Source organism: Gekko japonicus, unplaced genomic scaffold (genome assembly GCF_001447785.1).
Source record: "Gekko japonicus isolate JY-2015 unplaced genomic scaffold, Gekko_japonicus_V1.1 scaffold409, whole genome shotgun sequence".
Taxonomy (NCBI): Eukaryota; Metazoa; Chordata; class Lepidosauria; order Squamata; family Gekkonidae; genus Gekko; species Gekko japonicus.
In genome coordinates this window covers 833,779-847,281 of record NW_015161963.1, presented here as the reverse complement: position 1 = coordinate 847,281, position 13,503 = coordinate 833,779, and the positions used below count along the sequence as shown (strand labels likewise).

The 13,503-nt window shown below is 48.2% G+C and overlaps 1 protein-coding gene across 1 annotated transcript; it reads left to right on the top strand.

The window, feature by feature from the left end:
• Window positions 1–116: 116 nt before the first annotated feature.
• SLC7A4 (solute carrier family 7 member 4) lies at window positions 117–13,096 on the top strand. The gene is made up of 5 exons (XM_015429608.1): window positions 117–139; window positions 290–1,355; window positions 1,810–2,489; window positions 3,138–3,246; window positions 12,900–13,096. Exons 2-5 carry the CDS (start codon window positions 374–376, stop codon window positions 13,094–13,096), a joined length of 1,968 nt encoding a protein of 655 aa, XP_015285094.1. The 5' UTR covers window positions 117–139; window positions 290–373.
• Window positions 13,097–13,503: the final 407 nt, after the last annotated feature.

Below are 13,503 nucleotides of genomic sequence, written 5' to 3'. Positions count from 1 at the left end.
GCCACTTGCTCACAAAAACGTCCTGTCAAAATAAGGGATGGTCTTCCAGCCAGAGGGACTTTTAGCTGAACCTGTTCTACAGGCACCTTCAGCATAGAACACTTTGTTCACTTCCTTCAAGCGCGGGCAGAATTCCCAGGTACTGTTGCTCGGTGGAGGCTGAGGGTCACCTCTCTCCATTTCATGGCTGCTTCACTGGTGCTCTCCAACCAGTATTTTTGCCCCAAGCCACTGTTTAGATGGATCAGTGCTGGTAGGCCATTAACATGACTGTTCTTTTCCTTGCTAGAGTTCTGTGCAGAAGACTAAGGAGAGAGTGTCCTGCCTTCCTACTGTTGGTGCTGAAGGGCGGGCCCTCCACCTTCCTACCAAGATGGTGATCCGGCTGCCTCACTCAGCGGAACTGACCCGCTTCTGCCAGAAGCTGAATCGAGTGAAGACTCTGGAGGATGACATGATGGAGACCGCCTTCAACCGATGCCTGACCACTTTTGACTTGACACTGCTAGGCATTGGGGGTATGGTGGGCTCTGGCTTGTATGTGCTTACTGGCACGGTTGCCAAGGAGACTGCAGGACCTGCCATCGTTATCTCCTTTATCATTGCTGCCTTCGCCTCTCTGCTCGCTGCTCTCTGCTATGCTGAGTTTGGCGCTCATGTGCCCAAGACGGGCTCTGCATACATGTTCACATACATCTCTGTGGGCGAGATTTGGGCCTTCCTGATTGGCTGGAATGTCATTCTCGAGTACATGATAGGCGGGGCTGCTGTTGCCAGAGCATGGAGCGGCTACCTGGACTCCATCTTTGATCACAGAATCAAGAATTTCACCGAGACCCATGTTGGCACCTGGAGTATCCCATTCCTGGCACATTACCCAGACTTCTTGGCATCAGGCATTCTGCTCATAGCAACAGCCTTCATCTCCTTCGGGGCTCGAGTCTCATCCTGGCTCAACCATGTCTTCTCGGCTATCAGCATGGGAGTCATCCTCTTCATCCTTGTGATGGGATTCATTCTGGCCAGGCCCCAAAACTGGGGGGCAGCTGAAGGGGGATTTGCCCCCTTTGGTATCTCAGGCATCATGGCTGGGACAGCCACATGCTTTTATGCCTTTGTGGGCTTTGATGTTATAGCTGCATGCAGCGAGGAGGCCAGGAACCCACAGAAAGCTGTTCCTAGAGCTATTGCCATCTCACTGGGCCTGGCCACAGGGGCCTACATCCTGGTCTCCATGGTGCTGACACTGATGGTGCCGTGGCACTCCTTGGACCCTGACTCTGCCCTAGCTGATGCCTTTTACCAAAGGGGTTATGCTTGGGCTGGTTTCATTGTGGCTGCTGGGTCTATTTGTGGTGAGTATGGGCTGAAGCCCAGGGTTTGGGCTTTCCCTAAATCTATTTTAGCTTCTCATCACCTGCACTGCCAACTGAGGCCTGAATCTCCCCTCCCTTATGGCCCTTCTGTCAGCTGAGGGCTGTTCTTCCTCTCCTCTTCCTCATTAATTGTCCAGTAGAGAGAATGAAGGCGATCACCTTTTTTGTTTATACGTCACAAAAGCCTTTGACCTAGCTCGTGCCTTGCCAGCCAATGGGTGCTCAGCCCCAAGGCGGAACAGGGCCAAGCTATTGATGGGTAATTTGTGAAGGAGAGGGTGAAAGTCTGCTCTGTGTGGTCTGATCCAGCAAGCAGCGCTTATGTTCTGTCACAGTACTGTACAGTTTGTCCCTCACCATGTCAGGCCGCTCAGCAGAGGGAAGGGTGCGTGGGTGGTCCTTCTGAACATGTGCCTCTCCTGTTTCTTTCCAGCAATGAACACAGTTCTCCTCAGCAACCTCTTCTCTCTGCCGCGGATTGTCTATGCCATGGCAGAGGATGGGCTCTTTTTCCAGGTGTTCTCACGTGTACATCCGCAGACACAAGTCCCTGTGGTGGCCATTGTGGTGTTTGGCACTCTCATGTCCGTGCTGGCCTTCATCTTTGACCTGGAGGCCCTCGTCCAGTTCCTGTCCATCGGCACTCTCTTGGCCTACACCTTTGTAGCAGCCAGCGTCATCGTTCTGCGCTTCCAGCGGGCAAAGTCCCAGGCTTTGAACCCACCTTCAGAGAGTGAGAATGCTCCACCAGCATCTGCAGAGACCATTGGTGCCAGCGAACCAAAAGAGTATGAATCTTTCTCTGACAAGCTGAACTTGGTAGGCAAGGAAAAAGCCAAAAGCCAGCGGGAACCAGGACAGCTCAAGGCCATCTTTGATCCTTACTTGGACTTCCTCAGTGATTTCTACCCTGGAGAAGTGGTCACAGTGGCTGTTATCATCCTCATGGTGTCCGCCCTCTGCTTGTCCTCCATCCTGGTGTTTGGGAAGAACCAGCTTCACCTGCCCACCTGGAGCTACAGCTTGCTGATTGTGCTCTTCAGCCTGGCCTTTGTCTTCAGCTTGCTTCTCATCGGGGTTCACGAGCAGCAAAAAAAAAGCCAGACATTCCAGGTAACCGGGGCCAAAGCCTGATAAGGGATTTGCAAGACATCTGACCCCCTAAATACTTTGCAGGCCCCTCCCCTTTCCATTCTCCTCTCCTACTGAGGCAGCAAATTCAAGCCACCACAGTGGGAAATATGTGTTTTTGTCATGAAGTCTGTTTCTGGTGAGGCAGACACAGGACAACTTTGCCACCAGCTCTGTTTGAGTGCAGATTCTCACTCCATGGTTTTTCCAGAATTTGATCATGGGAAACAGTAAGCTGCTATGCTCATTAGTAGGTAAGCTGTGAATGGATTGCTGGTTTTAGAGTCTGCAGAGCAGCATCAGTTCCCTCAAAAAAACCCCAGCATGCCCTTGGAAAGCCTGCCCCCTCACTGACTCCTGGCCACAGACTTCTTTCTTCACTGGTTGTGTTCCAGCTGTCAAACTTTTTTCCTTCAGCAAATGAGATATGTTCCCTGTTGCAGTAGGGAGCAGCCCTTGGACATCAAAAACCACTCCACTTGGGAAAATTCTCATGTTGCATTTCCAGAGAAGGTATTTAGAAGAGCAACCGCTGGGAGCCTCCATCTTCTTTCAGCTAAACTCTGTTGAAAGGCCCATGAATTGGTACAGCCCGTCCATCTCACCTTGGTCTCCTCTCTTCCCCTTTAGCTACCCTTGGTACCACTGACTCCAGCCCTGAGCATCCTCCTCAACGTCTACCTCATGCTGAAACTCAACTACATGACTTGGCTGCGCTTCTCTGTCTGGCTGATTGTAGGTGAGTTGGGGACCGGCTGCTGTACCTCGGCTCTTTGAAAATGGATGTTGAGAGAGAACCCATCAGTGTGTGTGTGTGTGTGTGTGTGTGTGTGTGTGTGTGTGTGTGAGAGAGAGAGAGAGAGAGAGAGAGAGAGAGAGAATTGGACACTCGGCAGAAGCTTTGGGAGGGGGAAATTCTTTTCTCCCACCCCTCTAGAAAAGAAGGAAGGGTGCGGAGGCAGCCCACCAAACACAATGTGGACCAGCTTGTTTTCATTCCTCTCCTCTGCACTGAACAAGAATATGGAAATGAAGATGGTCATGTCCACAGCAGAGCTTGAAATGCAGTTTCTAAATCTAATGGATTTTCACATTTAACTACTTCATTTTTAAATCAAAAAATATGGATTTGTTTAGGTATTTACACACCAGTTTTCTCCCCAATGGAGACCCAAAGTGGCTTACAAGCCCCTTCTATTTTATCATACAAACACATGTGAGCAAAAATTCTGGATTGTAGCTGAGAGAGAGTGAGTAGACCACGGTCATCCAAGGCAGCCAGGGTGGCCAGCTCTGGCATGGGAAATTCGTGAAGTTCTGAGGGAAATTCCTGGGGAGGAAGCAAAGTGGGGGCTGTAATGCCATCGAGTCTGAAGCCTGCCATTTCCTCAAAAGGAAATCATCTCTATTCTGGAGATCAGCTTCAATTTCAGTAGGACCCCAGGACCCACTGGGAAGTTGGTAACCCTGACTGGCAGTGTTGGGATTCAAACTTGTGTCTCCCAGATAATAGTCTAAGACCCTAAGTAGTACACCAGCAATTCCAGAACTGAAACTGGACATCAAAATCAAGAATTCAGATATTATATTCTGCTTCATCGATAGTAAAGATAAAATTTACTGTTGTTTTTTTCTCAAATCAATATCAGAACATGGTCAAATATAGCCAATTGCTGACTGCGCCCTGCAGTGAAATCTTCAGATATCAAATGCTGTTGACAAATATAAAATATCCCTTGCATTTTTTTAGATATTCAGCATCAAAATTCATACGTGACCATCAAGGATAATGGTTTGGGGTGTATCTGTGTTAACTCCACAGGCTCCGTGAAGAATTGCCTGTGAGGTCTCCCAACACTGGGAAGCAACTCATTAGCAAGGGATGATGAGGGGAGGAAACTTTCCTACTGGGGTCCTTGAGAGGCAAACAGAGAGCAGTATGGGAGATGTCTGTGCCTCTCCTGGCTGTCATCCTCGCCCTTTTGACATCCTTGTAACAAGCCCTTTTGTCTGACATCTGTCAAAAGCTAGTGGAAGCCTTCTTGTGACTCAACAGCAATCCTTTACCAACACCTGGGTGGAATCTTGTGTCATTGGCATGCCCAGTGACATGGCCAGTTCCCATCAGATGGTCAAGGAAATCCCTCAAGGCGTGACTCCGTCCAGCAGGCATAAGTTTTTTAACATGAACATGTCATAAGAGCTGTTTGGGACATCTGGTGTTTGCTAAAACAGGCCATTCCACGTCTAGTTTAGCTCCTTGATGAGCTAAGTATCTTTCTTTGCACAAATAGCTCACTGAACATTTTCCTTTTTGGTAGGCCTGACCTGGATGGCCCAGGCTAGTCAGATCTCATCCGATCTCAGAAACTAATCAGCGTCGGCCCTGGTCAGTATTTGTATAGGAGACCACCATGGAAGTCCAGGGTCTCTTCACAGAGACAGGCAATGGCAAACCACCTCTGAACATCTCTTGCCTTGAAAATCCTATGGGGTCACCATGCTTCAACTTGATGGCAGGGCTTTCAAGAGGGGGAGCCTGGGGGGGGATTCCAGGGGCCCTAGTCAGTTAGAGGACCCCTGAAGCCAAGGTCATGCTTTAGTCATAGGATGCATTTACTTTTTCACCCCAATGCACTTCTGCACTGCAGCCACTAAGGGCAAAGGGAAGGACAAGCACAGCAGGTAGGAGTTGCTCTGATTCTAGGAGTCTGAGAGAAACCCTTGCTTCTCAGATCCTTCTAAACCCAGCAGCCAAGCCAACACTGGAGAAAGGCAAAACCAGCTAGGATAAGCTACGGCCATTGCCAGGGTGCAGCCTCCTAATAAGGAGATATCGGTCTATAATTAATTCCATTAGTTCCAGCTCCATAGTTTTGTCTGTACACCCAGATCTTGCAAAGGGGCAGCCCTGTTAGTGTGGTAGCAAACAAACAACAATTTGTTGTCTTTTTCTTAATTTCTCTCATTCTTTCCTACACTTTTCTCCTCCTTCATTTTGCTCTCTTCTTTTCACGATCAGCCATTCCTATATCCTCACTTCTATTCCCACTCTTTTTTTCCACTCTTGGTCTTGATTCCTTCTCAGTTTGGCAATTTAGAACATATTTAGTAGTAGTATAGCAGCAAACTTTTGATAATATTATGAACAGAAGGGGGGAGTAAATATTTCCCTATAATCTACCAAAGACATAAAAAGATGCTTCCCCTTACCCTTTACATACATAATTACAGAATGTTAATCTGTTTTATTGGTAATATGTGAGGAACAGAAGCAGGGCCGGCTCGCTCACTAGGCGAGCTAGACTCTCGCCTAGAGCACGGGGTCATCATGGGGGCGCCGCACTGAGCCACCCTCCCCCGCCCCTACCAAAGGCTTGCACCGCGTGCCCTGGCCATCACTGCCTCTATTTGCCAACCGAGGAAGGGAGTTTCCAGCCTCCCGCTGCACCAGCCGCCACGCACTCCCCCTCCGCCTCGCCGGCGCTGCCTCTCGCATGGCTTGCTCAGACCCATCCAGTCCCGGCACCTCTCCTGGCCAGGGGCCCCTCCCCCTGGAGGCTCACAGGTGAGAGGGGGAAGGTGGCACAGGAGAGCCTCACCTCCCCCGCAGCAGGGCTCCCGTTGTCCGAAAGGCACCACACGGGAGAGGAATGGCCCCGGCACCTTGCGCGCACCATGCCTCAGCCTTGTCCCAGGCAGGCACTTGCAAAATGGTCAGTGCGCCCGCCTGCTTCACCCACCTCCTCCTCACCCCCTCCCCTCCCTCTTCCCGCTCCTCCCTGCCAGCCTCGTTCTGTTCAGTGGCTCTACCAGAAGGTCACGTGGTGCAGGAACTGGGACTGACAGCCGGCAGCGCAAGCCGAGTGCGAGCAAAGCTCCCTGCGAAACCCCTCTCCCTCTCCTCCTCCCCCCCACTCCTCACTCACACTCAGAGACTCAGAGGAGCAGGAGAAAATGGGGTGCAATGAGGGGGGGCGCCAAAGGCAGCCTCGCGGGGGGGGGGCACAAGCTAGCCTCGCCTAGTGCCCTAAAAAGCCTCGGGCCTGCTCTGAACAGCAAATAGCAGGGAGGGGGGTTCCTGGAGCTAACTTTGTCCAGGATATTCCAATTCCTTTCATTTTTGGCCTTGGAACTCCCATAATCATTCTGAAGCTAGTGACCAATTTTGAGATTCCTGATGCATTATGCCTGCCACAAATGGACAAACAGATGGACATGCAGACGCTTCTATTATTATAGATGCGTGGTAACAGCCAGCCAAGTGATATTCCCTCAAAGCTATGGAGTCTTGTGTACAAAAAATTCTACTTTGTGAGCTACTGGCATTAAAGTTGTGAGCAAGCCATTTGCTGCTGCATAAATTAGTTTGCTCTGGAGCCATCCTTCCTGAGCTAAGACAAAAATCTGTGAGTTGGAGGCTAAAAAATTGTGAGCTAGCTCATAGTAACTCCGCTTAGAGGGAACACTGTTTTGTTATGATATTTTGCTTGGATCAGGGTCATATGGGGAGAGGCCGAGGTGGAAACTTTGTCTGGGGGCCCCACGGTGGCTCTTGGCAACCCTGCTTGACACATTTTCTACCACCACCACCTGTTTGGTGAAGTATAGTGTTTTGTCCAGGTGCCCTTTTAAGCTGACAAGCTGCAGAGGCTGTCCCTTGCTGCTGGAGCCCAGGCTACCCCTGCCATTTAATCACTAGGGCAGCATGCTTTTGTAAGCTAACTGGGAGTGATTGTCTCAGGCTGTCTGGGGGACCTGAGTAAATGATTGACGAACCCTTCCTGGTCGGCTAGGTGGTTTACTTTTGTCTTTAGTTAGAGCTGAAGTGCTGCTCTTCCTGCTTCCTTCTAGCTCGTGGAATCCTGTTGTGCTGCATTATATGTTTATTTATTTGCCACATTGTTCAGCCTGTAGCTATGGGGGTAGGTAGGGGAATAGCCCTCTTAGAAATATGCCAGCCTCACCTCTCCGGAGGTCCTGCTTTCATTTTAAAGAAAAGCCTCCAGCCCTTTCGTAGTGACACCAGTGGAAATGTGCAACCTGCCTTTTCGCAATTGCCTTGCAAATGAGGAGGAAGGGAGGCTGAAAGAGAGCAGGGCTGCTGGACAGTTAACCCTTTATTGACTGGGACCCATTCTTCTCTGTTTTGTTTCATCATCTTTTCTCCATTGCTTCTTTCTTTCTTTCTTTCTTTCTTTCTTTCTTTCTTTCTTTCTCCCCCTGAACATTAGCAATGACAACAAAAGTACGGGGCAGAAAATCTGACTAAGAGCTACATTTATCTGCAGTTAGGCTTGAGGAGTAAGTTGGGCCAGGGGACTGGGATGAGGAGGTGGGAAATAGTGCTTGGGAGCATTCGGCCAGGTGGCTGATTGGTTTGTTTTTTTCATCATTGCTTGAAAGTCACCTTGTAGTACCTGGCTTGTATGAAGAATTATTCTCAAAGCAGAAAAATGTTGCAGGGGTCTGACGCAATATCCAAAAAAGCAGACGCTTTTTTGAGTTCAGCCTAATGAAATGTTCTAGAGAATTTGAAAATTTGCTATTGGCTTATGTCATTGTGGGGCCACGGTGGCTTAGAGGTTATCACGCTGAGCTGCAGACCAGAAGGTCTGTAGCTCAGCAGTTTGAGACTGATCTCTGAGACGTGTACCCCACATCATCACCACTGCCCAAGTGAAGCCCACCTGATATGAGGGACAGAATACAGAAGACGTGTACCCCACATCATCACCACTGCCCAAGTGAAGCCCACCTGATATGAGGGACAGAATACACAGTTTCTGAGAGAGGGCTTCAAAGAGGCTAAGATATGAGTCTTGGGAAGCTGCCAGTAATCAGTTGGGTATCCGCTCCCACAACAAGCGGCACCTGAAAGGAGATCTGACACCAGACATGATCAGTCCACCACTGGGGGACTTCTACCATACCATGCATGTCGGACATGGTGGAGATGCCTTTGGGGACACTTCCTTCCTCAGAAACCATGGTGGCGAGGCAGCCAAACCCAATAGCGTCTTTGCCTGGACACCCAGGCACGTGAGGAAGAGCTCACTAAGGAACTGGGGAAGCAGAAATAATGATGAGGCCTTACTGACACCTCCTGCCATCTCGCCTATCATCAAGAATGCTATATCACTGCCACAGCTCGATGAGGGTAACTATGGGAATGATGGGTGTAGTTTGAGACCATCGTGCTGTATGACAGAGTGAGCTCCCATCTCTGGCCCCAGCTCCTGCCAACCTAGCAGTTCAAAAGCAAGAAATTGCAAGTAGATAAATAGGTACCGTTTCGGTGGGAAGGTAACAGTGTTCTGTGTGCCTCGGCGTTTAGTCATGCCGGCCACGCGACCATGGAAACGTCTTCGGACAGCGCTGGCTTTTCGGCTTGGAAATGAAGATGAACACCACCCCCTAGAGTTGGATTCGACTGGCTTTTGAGCAAGGGAAACCTTTATGTCATTGTGGTTGGTCCTAGCAAAAACCATTGCATGGTTTTGTTGTTTTGGTGAAGGAATATGTGAATCTGAGCATGTGCTCTTTATTCACCAATTAATAGCCTCTGTCAATGCATATATTTACCTCTCCCAAAATGTAAAATTAGGGCTAATCAACTGAAGAGGGCAGTGCTGCTCAGGCAGGCTTAAGTCCCAGTACTTCTAACTACCAGATGAAAAGGAAGATGACAGTTCATTTTTTCAGTGGTGCAAGACTGCAAACAGGCATACTCCTAGACGTGTGCAGAATGGTTTTCCCTCACTTTACCATAACCACGACGACTTGGTATTAGGTGGGTGAGATTCCAGAATGAGGGATGCCAGTGTTCCCTCTAAGCTGAGTTAGTGTGAGCTAGCTCACAGTTTTTTAGCCTCCAGCTCACAGGTTTTTGTCTTAGCACAGGAAAGATGACTCCAGAGCAAACTAATTTATGCAGCAGCCAAATCGCTCACTCACAACTTTAATGCCAGTAGCTCACAAAGTAGAATTTTTGCTCACAAGACTCCACAGCTTAGAGGGAGCACTGGATGTGACTTGCAGTCAGAGGGACTCTGGCACTGCCGCCCACTTTTGTACCCCATCACCCTCTGCCCTCTCTCCACCACCCTGCCTTTCCCAGCCCGGCTTTGAACACTACTGCAGGGATACCACCTGCAGCTTCTCTTAGGAGAAGAATTTTGAGACATAATGGGTGCGTTCAGACAGGGCGTTTCAGCTGGCATAAACTGTACCGGTTGGAACCGGTGCAGTTTATGCCGGCTGAAATGCGATAACACTTTCCTTCTGTCTGCAGAGCCCATCGCTGTATGCCCGTTCACATGCAGCGGGCATTGGTGTGGTTTTTTTAAACTCAGTTTGAGCATGCGCATAGGCAGCCATCCACAGAATGGCGATCTTCACGCATGCGCAAAACACCCCATCTTACATTTAAAGTTTAAAGGTAAGGACTTACCTTTAAAGTTTAAATACCAAACTGGCCTCCCTGAGGTCTTGGAGTCCTCCAAAACCTTAAACTAAGGACCTTTTCTTTTTTAAAAAAACAAACGCCAGGGTGAAATTGCGCCCAAGCGCATATCGGCGACCTAACAAAAAAAAATGGCGGGCGAAAATCGGAAGCCTCGGGCTTCCGAACGGAAGTGGCTCTACAACGTTAGAGAGCGATCAGACGGGGGGGTAAAGCGATTACACCCGTTGCACTCAGGATACCACCACTTGGGGACCTAGTGGCAGAATACAACGGTGTAAAGCTCTTTGTAACGGTTAGGGACGAAATGCAGATGTTCGCCGTGTGAACGCCGGTAAGTACACCAATTCCAACCGGCACCTATACCGTTGCAAATGCCCCGTCTGAACGCACCCACTGAGTACTGACAAAGTTGCAGCTTGTTGCAAGGCTATAGGCCAGTCTCTCTTCACTGGGTATATGACAGGAGTTCCATGTCATTGTTTTACATTTTATGGGTCTTTTCATTTGTTCTCTCGGTCTTCTCATGGCTCTACATTCCTACTGAAATGTTAACCTGTTAAAAATGTAAGAAGAAATTACTAGCCAAACACGAGATGACGTTCCTGAGAAAACTCTGCAGCATTTTCTATCTTGAATTAGTAGTGTTTTATTAGCACGTTCCTCTCTGGCCTTGCCATCTTCCCTCTTTCCTCTCCTCATCTTGAAACCAGGTTCATTTTTCCCCCCCGAATGATGCATCTCCACTTCAGCATTATTGTCCTTATATACTCCAGCTGCTTAGATGCCTCCGTCTGTTACCTACCATAGAGCTGATTGCAATATTGTTATTGTCACTAATGAGGTAGTGGTTATATGTCTGTACAGTGGAAAATGACTCAGTCAGTTAATGCTACATTGGACAGAAATAATCCCTGTTTTGTAAATAGAATATTAATCAGTGATTACTCTAGAATCTAGAGCTCCAGATAGGGTTACCAGTGGGGCCTGGAATTATCCTGAAATTACAGCTGATCTCTGGACTGCAGAGATTAGTTCCCCTGAAGAAAATGGCAGCTTCAGCGGGTGGGCTCAGAAATCCTGGAGTGGCTACAGAGGGTGAATGCTTTAGGACTTATGCTTCTCTTATGGCCTCTGTAAGGACTTGGTTGTTACCTGTAAAGACATTCAAGGCAAAGGGCCAGTTGGGAATTGAAAGAGGGATCGACTGCTGTTGGCTGACGACTTCCTATGATTCTTCAGAATTAACACATAAAGAAAACTAAAGAGGACTTGAGAGGGGGTTGGGGGGTGTTTTTGAATGGAACAAAACTGGATAGCAGCCAGTTATATCAACACATGTATTTAGGGCACGTGTCATATTCTCTGGAATATTAGCAAGTTAGCAGTGTGCACAAGGCTTACCATGCAGCAAAGTGTCTCCAGTCTCTGTGTGTGTGCTAATAAGAAAATAATGTTTCATGGAACCTCTTTCATATTTGCAAACTAATATGAGTTTCTTTATTTATAGAGCTCCATTCTATAGACAGGAAAGAGTAGAGACAGGATAGTTTCTAATTTAACTAGGATGGATGCAGATGCAGGAAGAATGTCTTGCATCCATGATGCCAAGATGGAGAGATCTGTCAAAGTGTGTGCGTGAGAGAGAAGGTGTCAGGAAGGAAGTCTTTTCCCCTAAGAATAACCATCTGTTTGAAAGCATCAGAGAGAGAAAGAAAGGATGGTCAGTGTCCTGAGCCCATCTATCTCGCTGACTCTATTGTACCCCCTCTGAATGCTGAGGCTAAGAGACAGCGTATAGTCCTTAATCTTCCAACACCCCTTCTCAATGTCTCCTGACTTCGCTCACAGTTCATCTTCTCTTAGATCTTCAAAGTGATTTCTAGGAAGTGGCTTAGTGAGAACGTCTGCAATAATTTCTCCTGTTGGACAACAGATCAGCTTGATGATGTCTTCCTTTTGCAGTTTTCTCACTAGGTGATACCTTGTCAATGTGCTTGGGGCATATGTTCACATCTTCTTGTTTAGACAGATGAATGCAGCTTTGGTTGTCTTCATATACTTGTATGGGTTGTGGTACATCTATACCTGGATCTGTCAGTAGCTGGCGCAGCCGCTGTATCTCTTGACAACCTTGTGCAGCTGATACATATTCAGCTTCTGTGTATCTTCCAGCAACATGAACACATGCAACTGCCTTATACTGAATCAGACCATTGGTCTATCAAGGACAGTATTGTCTAGTTAGACTGGCAGTGGTTCTCCAGGGTCTCAGGCAGAAAAGGGTCTTTCATATCACCTACTGCCAGATCCTTTTAACTGGAGATCCATAGATTGAACCTGGGACTTTCTGCATGCCAAACAGATTCTCTTCCACTGCGCTACAGCCCTTCCAAAAAGGTTAGTATGACATACAGAACACATACATACAATAACCTACAAGTGATGCAAGATGGGGGGAAATGTGGGGGTGATATGAGATGGGAAATTTATGTTTAAAATGAGTTTTAGTAGGAGGAAGTGATCTCACAGAAAGAGGAGATGCAAGAGCTGACCTTTAATCCGGATGTGACATCACAGAAGTCAGGACATATTATTACAAAGCTATGGTGCTCTGTCCTTCCCCAAACTCCATCCTCCCCAAAACTCCAGGAATTTTCGATGCCAGAGTTGGCAACCCTACCCCAAGGAGCAACTGGATACCTGGCACTTAAAAATCCAATTAAATTCAAATTAATAATTTGTAATAATATTGGACTAAAGGTTTTTTTCCTGTTTCATATTAACTTATGCTCTCCCTGCAACCTTCATGCTCCTCACCATAAATGATCCAGTTATGGGCCTGCACAAAGGGGTCATGGTGTGATTATGACCTATGGTGATATGTTTGGGTTTACTTTTACTCTTGCTGTCCCTCTTTGCCTTAGGCTTGCTGGTCTACTTTGGGTATGGCATCCGGCACAGCAAAGAGAACCTGCGGGAGTCCCAGGGCCAAGTCATCAGTGCCCGCTACGTGGTCTTCCCCAGCAGCAGCCTAGAAGAGACCGTCCAAACGGTTCAGCCCAGCATGCAGCCATCTCAGGGATTGGATGAAACAGCGGAAGAAGAAGAAGCAAAGAGATGATGGGGAAAGCCTAACAAGAGGAGACTCTCCCCCATCCCTGCCCAGCACAACCCAACCCACTGCTCTGTGGAGAAAACAGCCCTCATCCAACCCAGCCAGGAAGTCTTTGGGAGTGGCCAGTTACTCTCAGTGGAGCAGAGAGCCATGGTTTTAAGTTTCTCGCTTGTGCCCCCTTTCGCCTTGCAAGATGGATGCCCATTCTCTTCTGTTATCCAGTTTGGAGTTGGGCTTCTCCCTTTCCGTGGCCACGTATCTGTGATATCTGCTTTGTCCATGTTACCTTCCTCTGGGATCCTGCTTTAATGTGGAGTTAAAACATCTCCCTGTCCTTCCTGTAACAAGGATTTGGTCAAGAATGGAGGGAAGTGGCCCATTTAGGTTGTGCAGATGTGGTCTGGATTGTGGCT

What these genes read in the sequence shown, in the direction of transcription:
- SLC7A4 (XM_015429608.1), top strand. Translation starts at nt 374, where the DNA reads ATGGTGATCCGGCTGCCTCACTCAGCGGAACTGACCCGCTTCTGCCAG. An exon ending in AAAAAAGCCAGACATTCCAG is followed by an intron (nt 2,490 to 3,137) that starts GTAACCGGGGCC and finishes CTTCCCCTTTAG; the next exon opens with CTACCCTTGGTACCACTGAC. An exon ending in CTCTGTCTGGCTGATTGTAG is followed by an intron (nt 3,247 to 12,899) that starts GTGAGTTGGGGA and finishes TCTTTGCCTTAG; the next exon opens with GCTTGCTGGTCTACTTTGGG.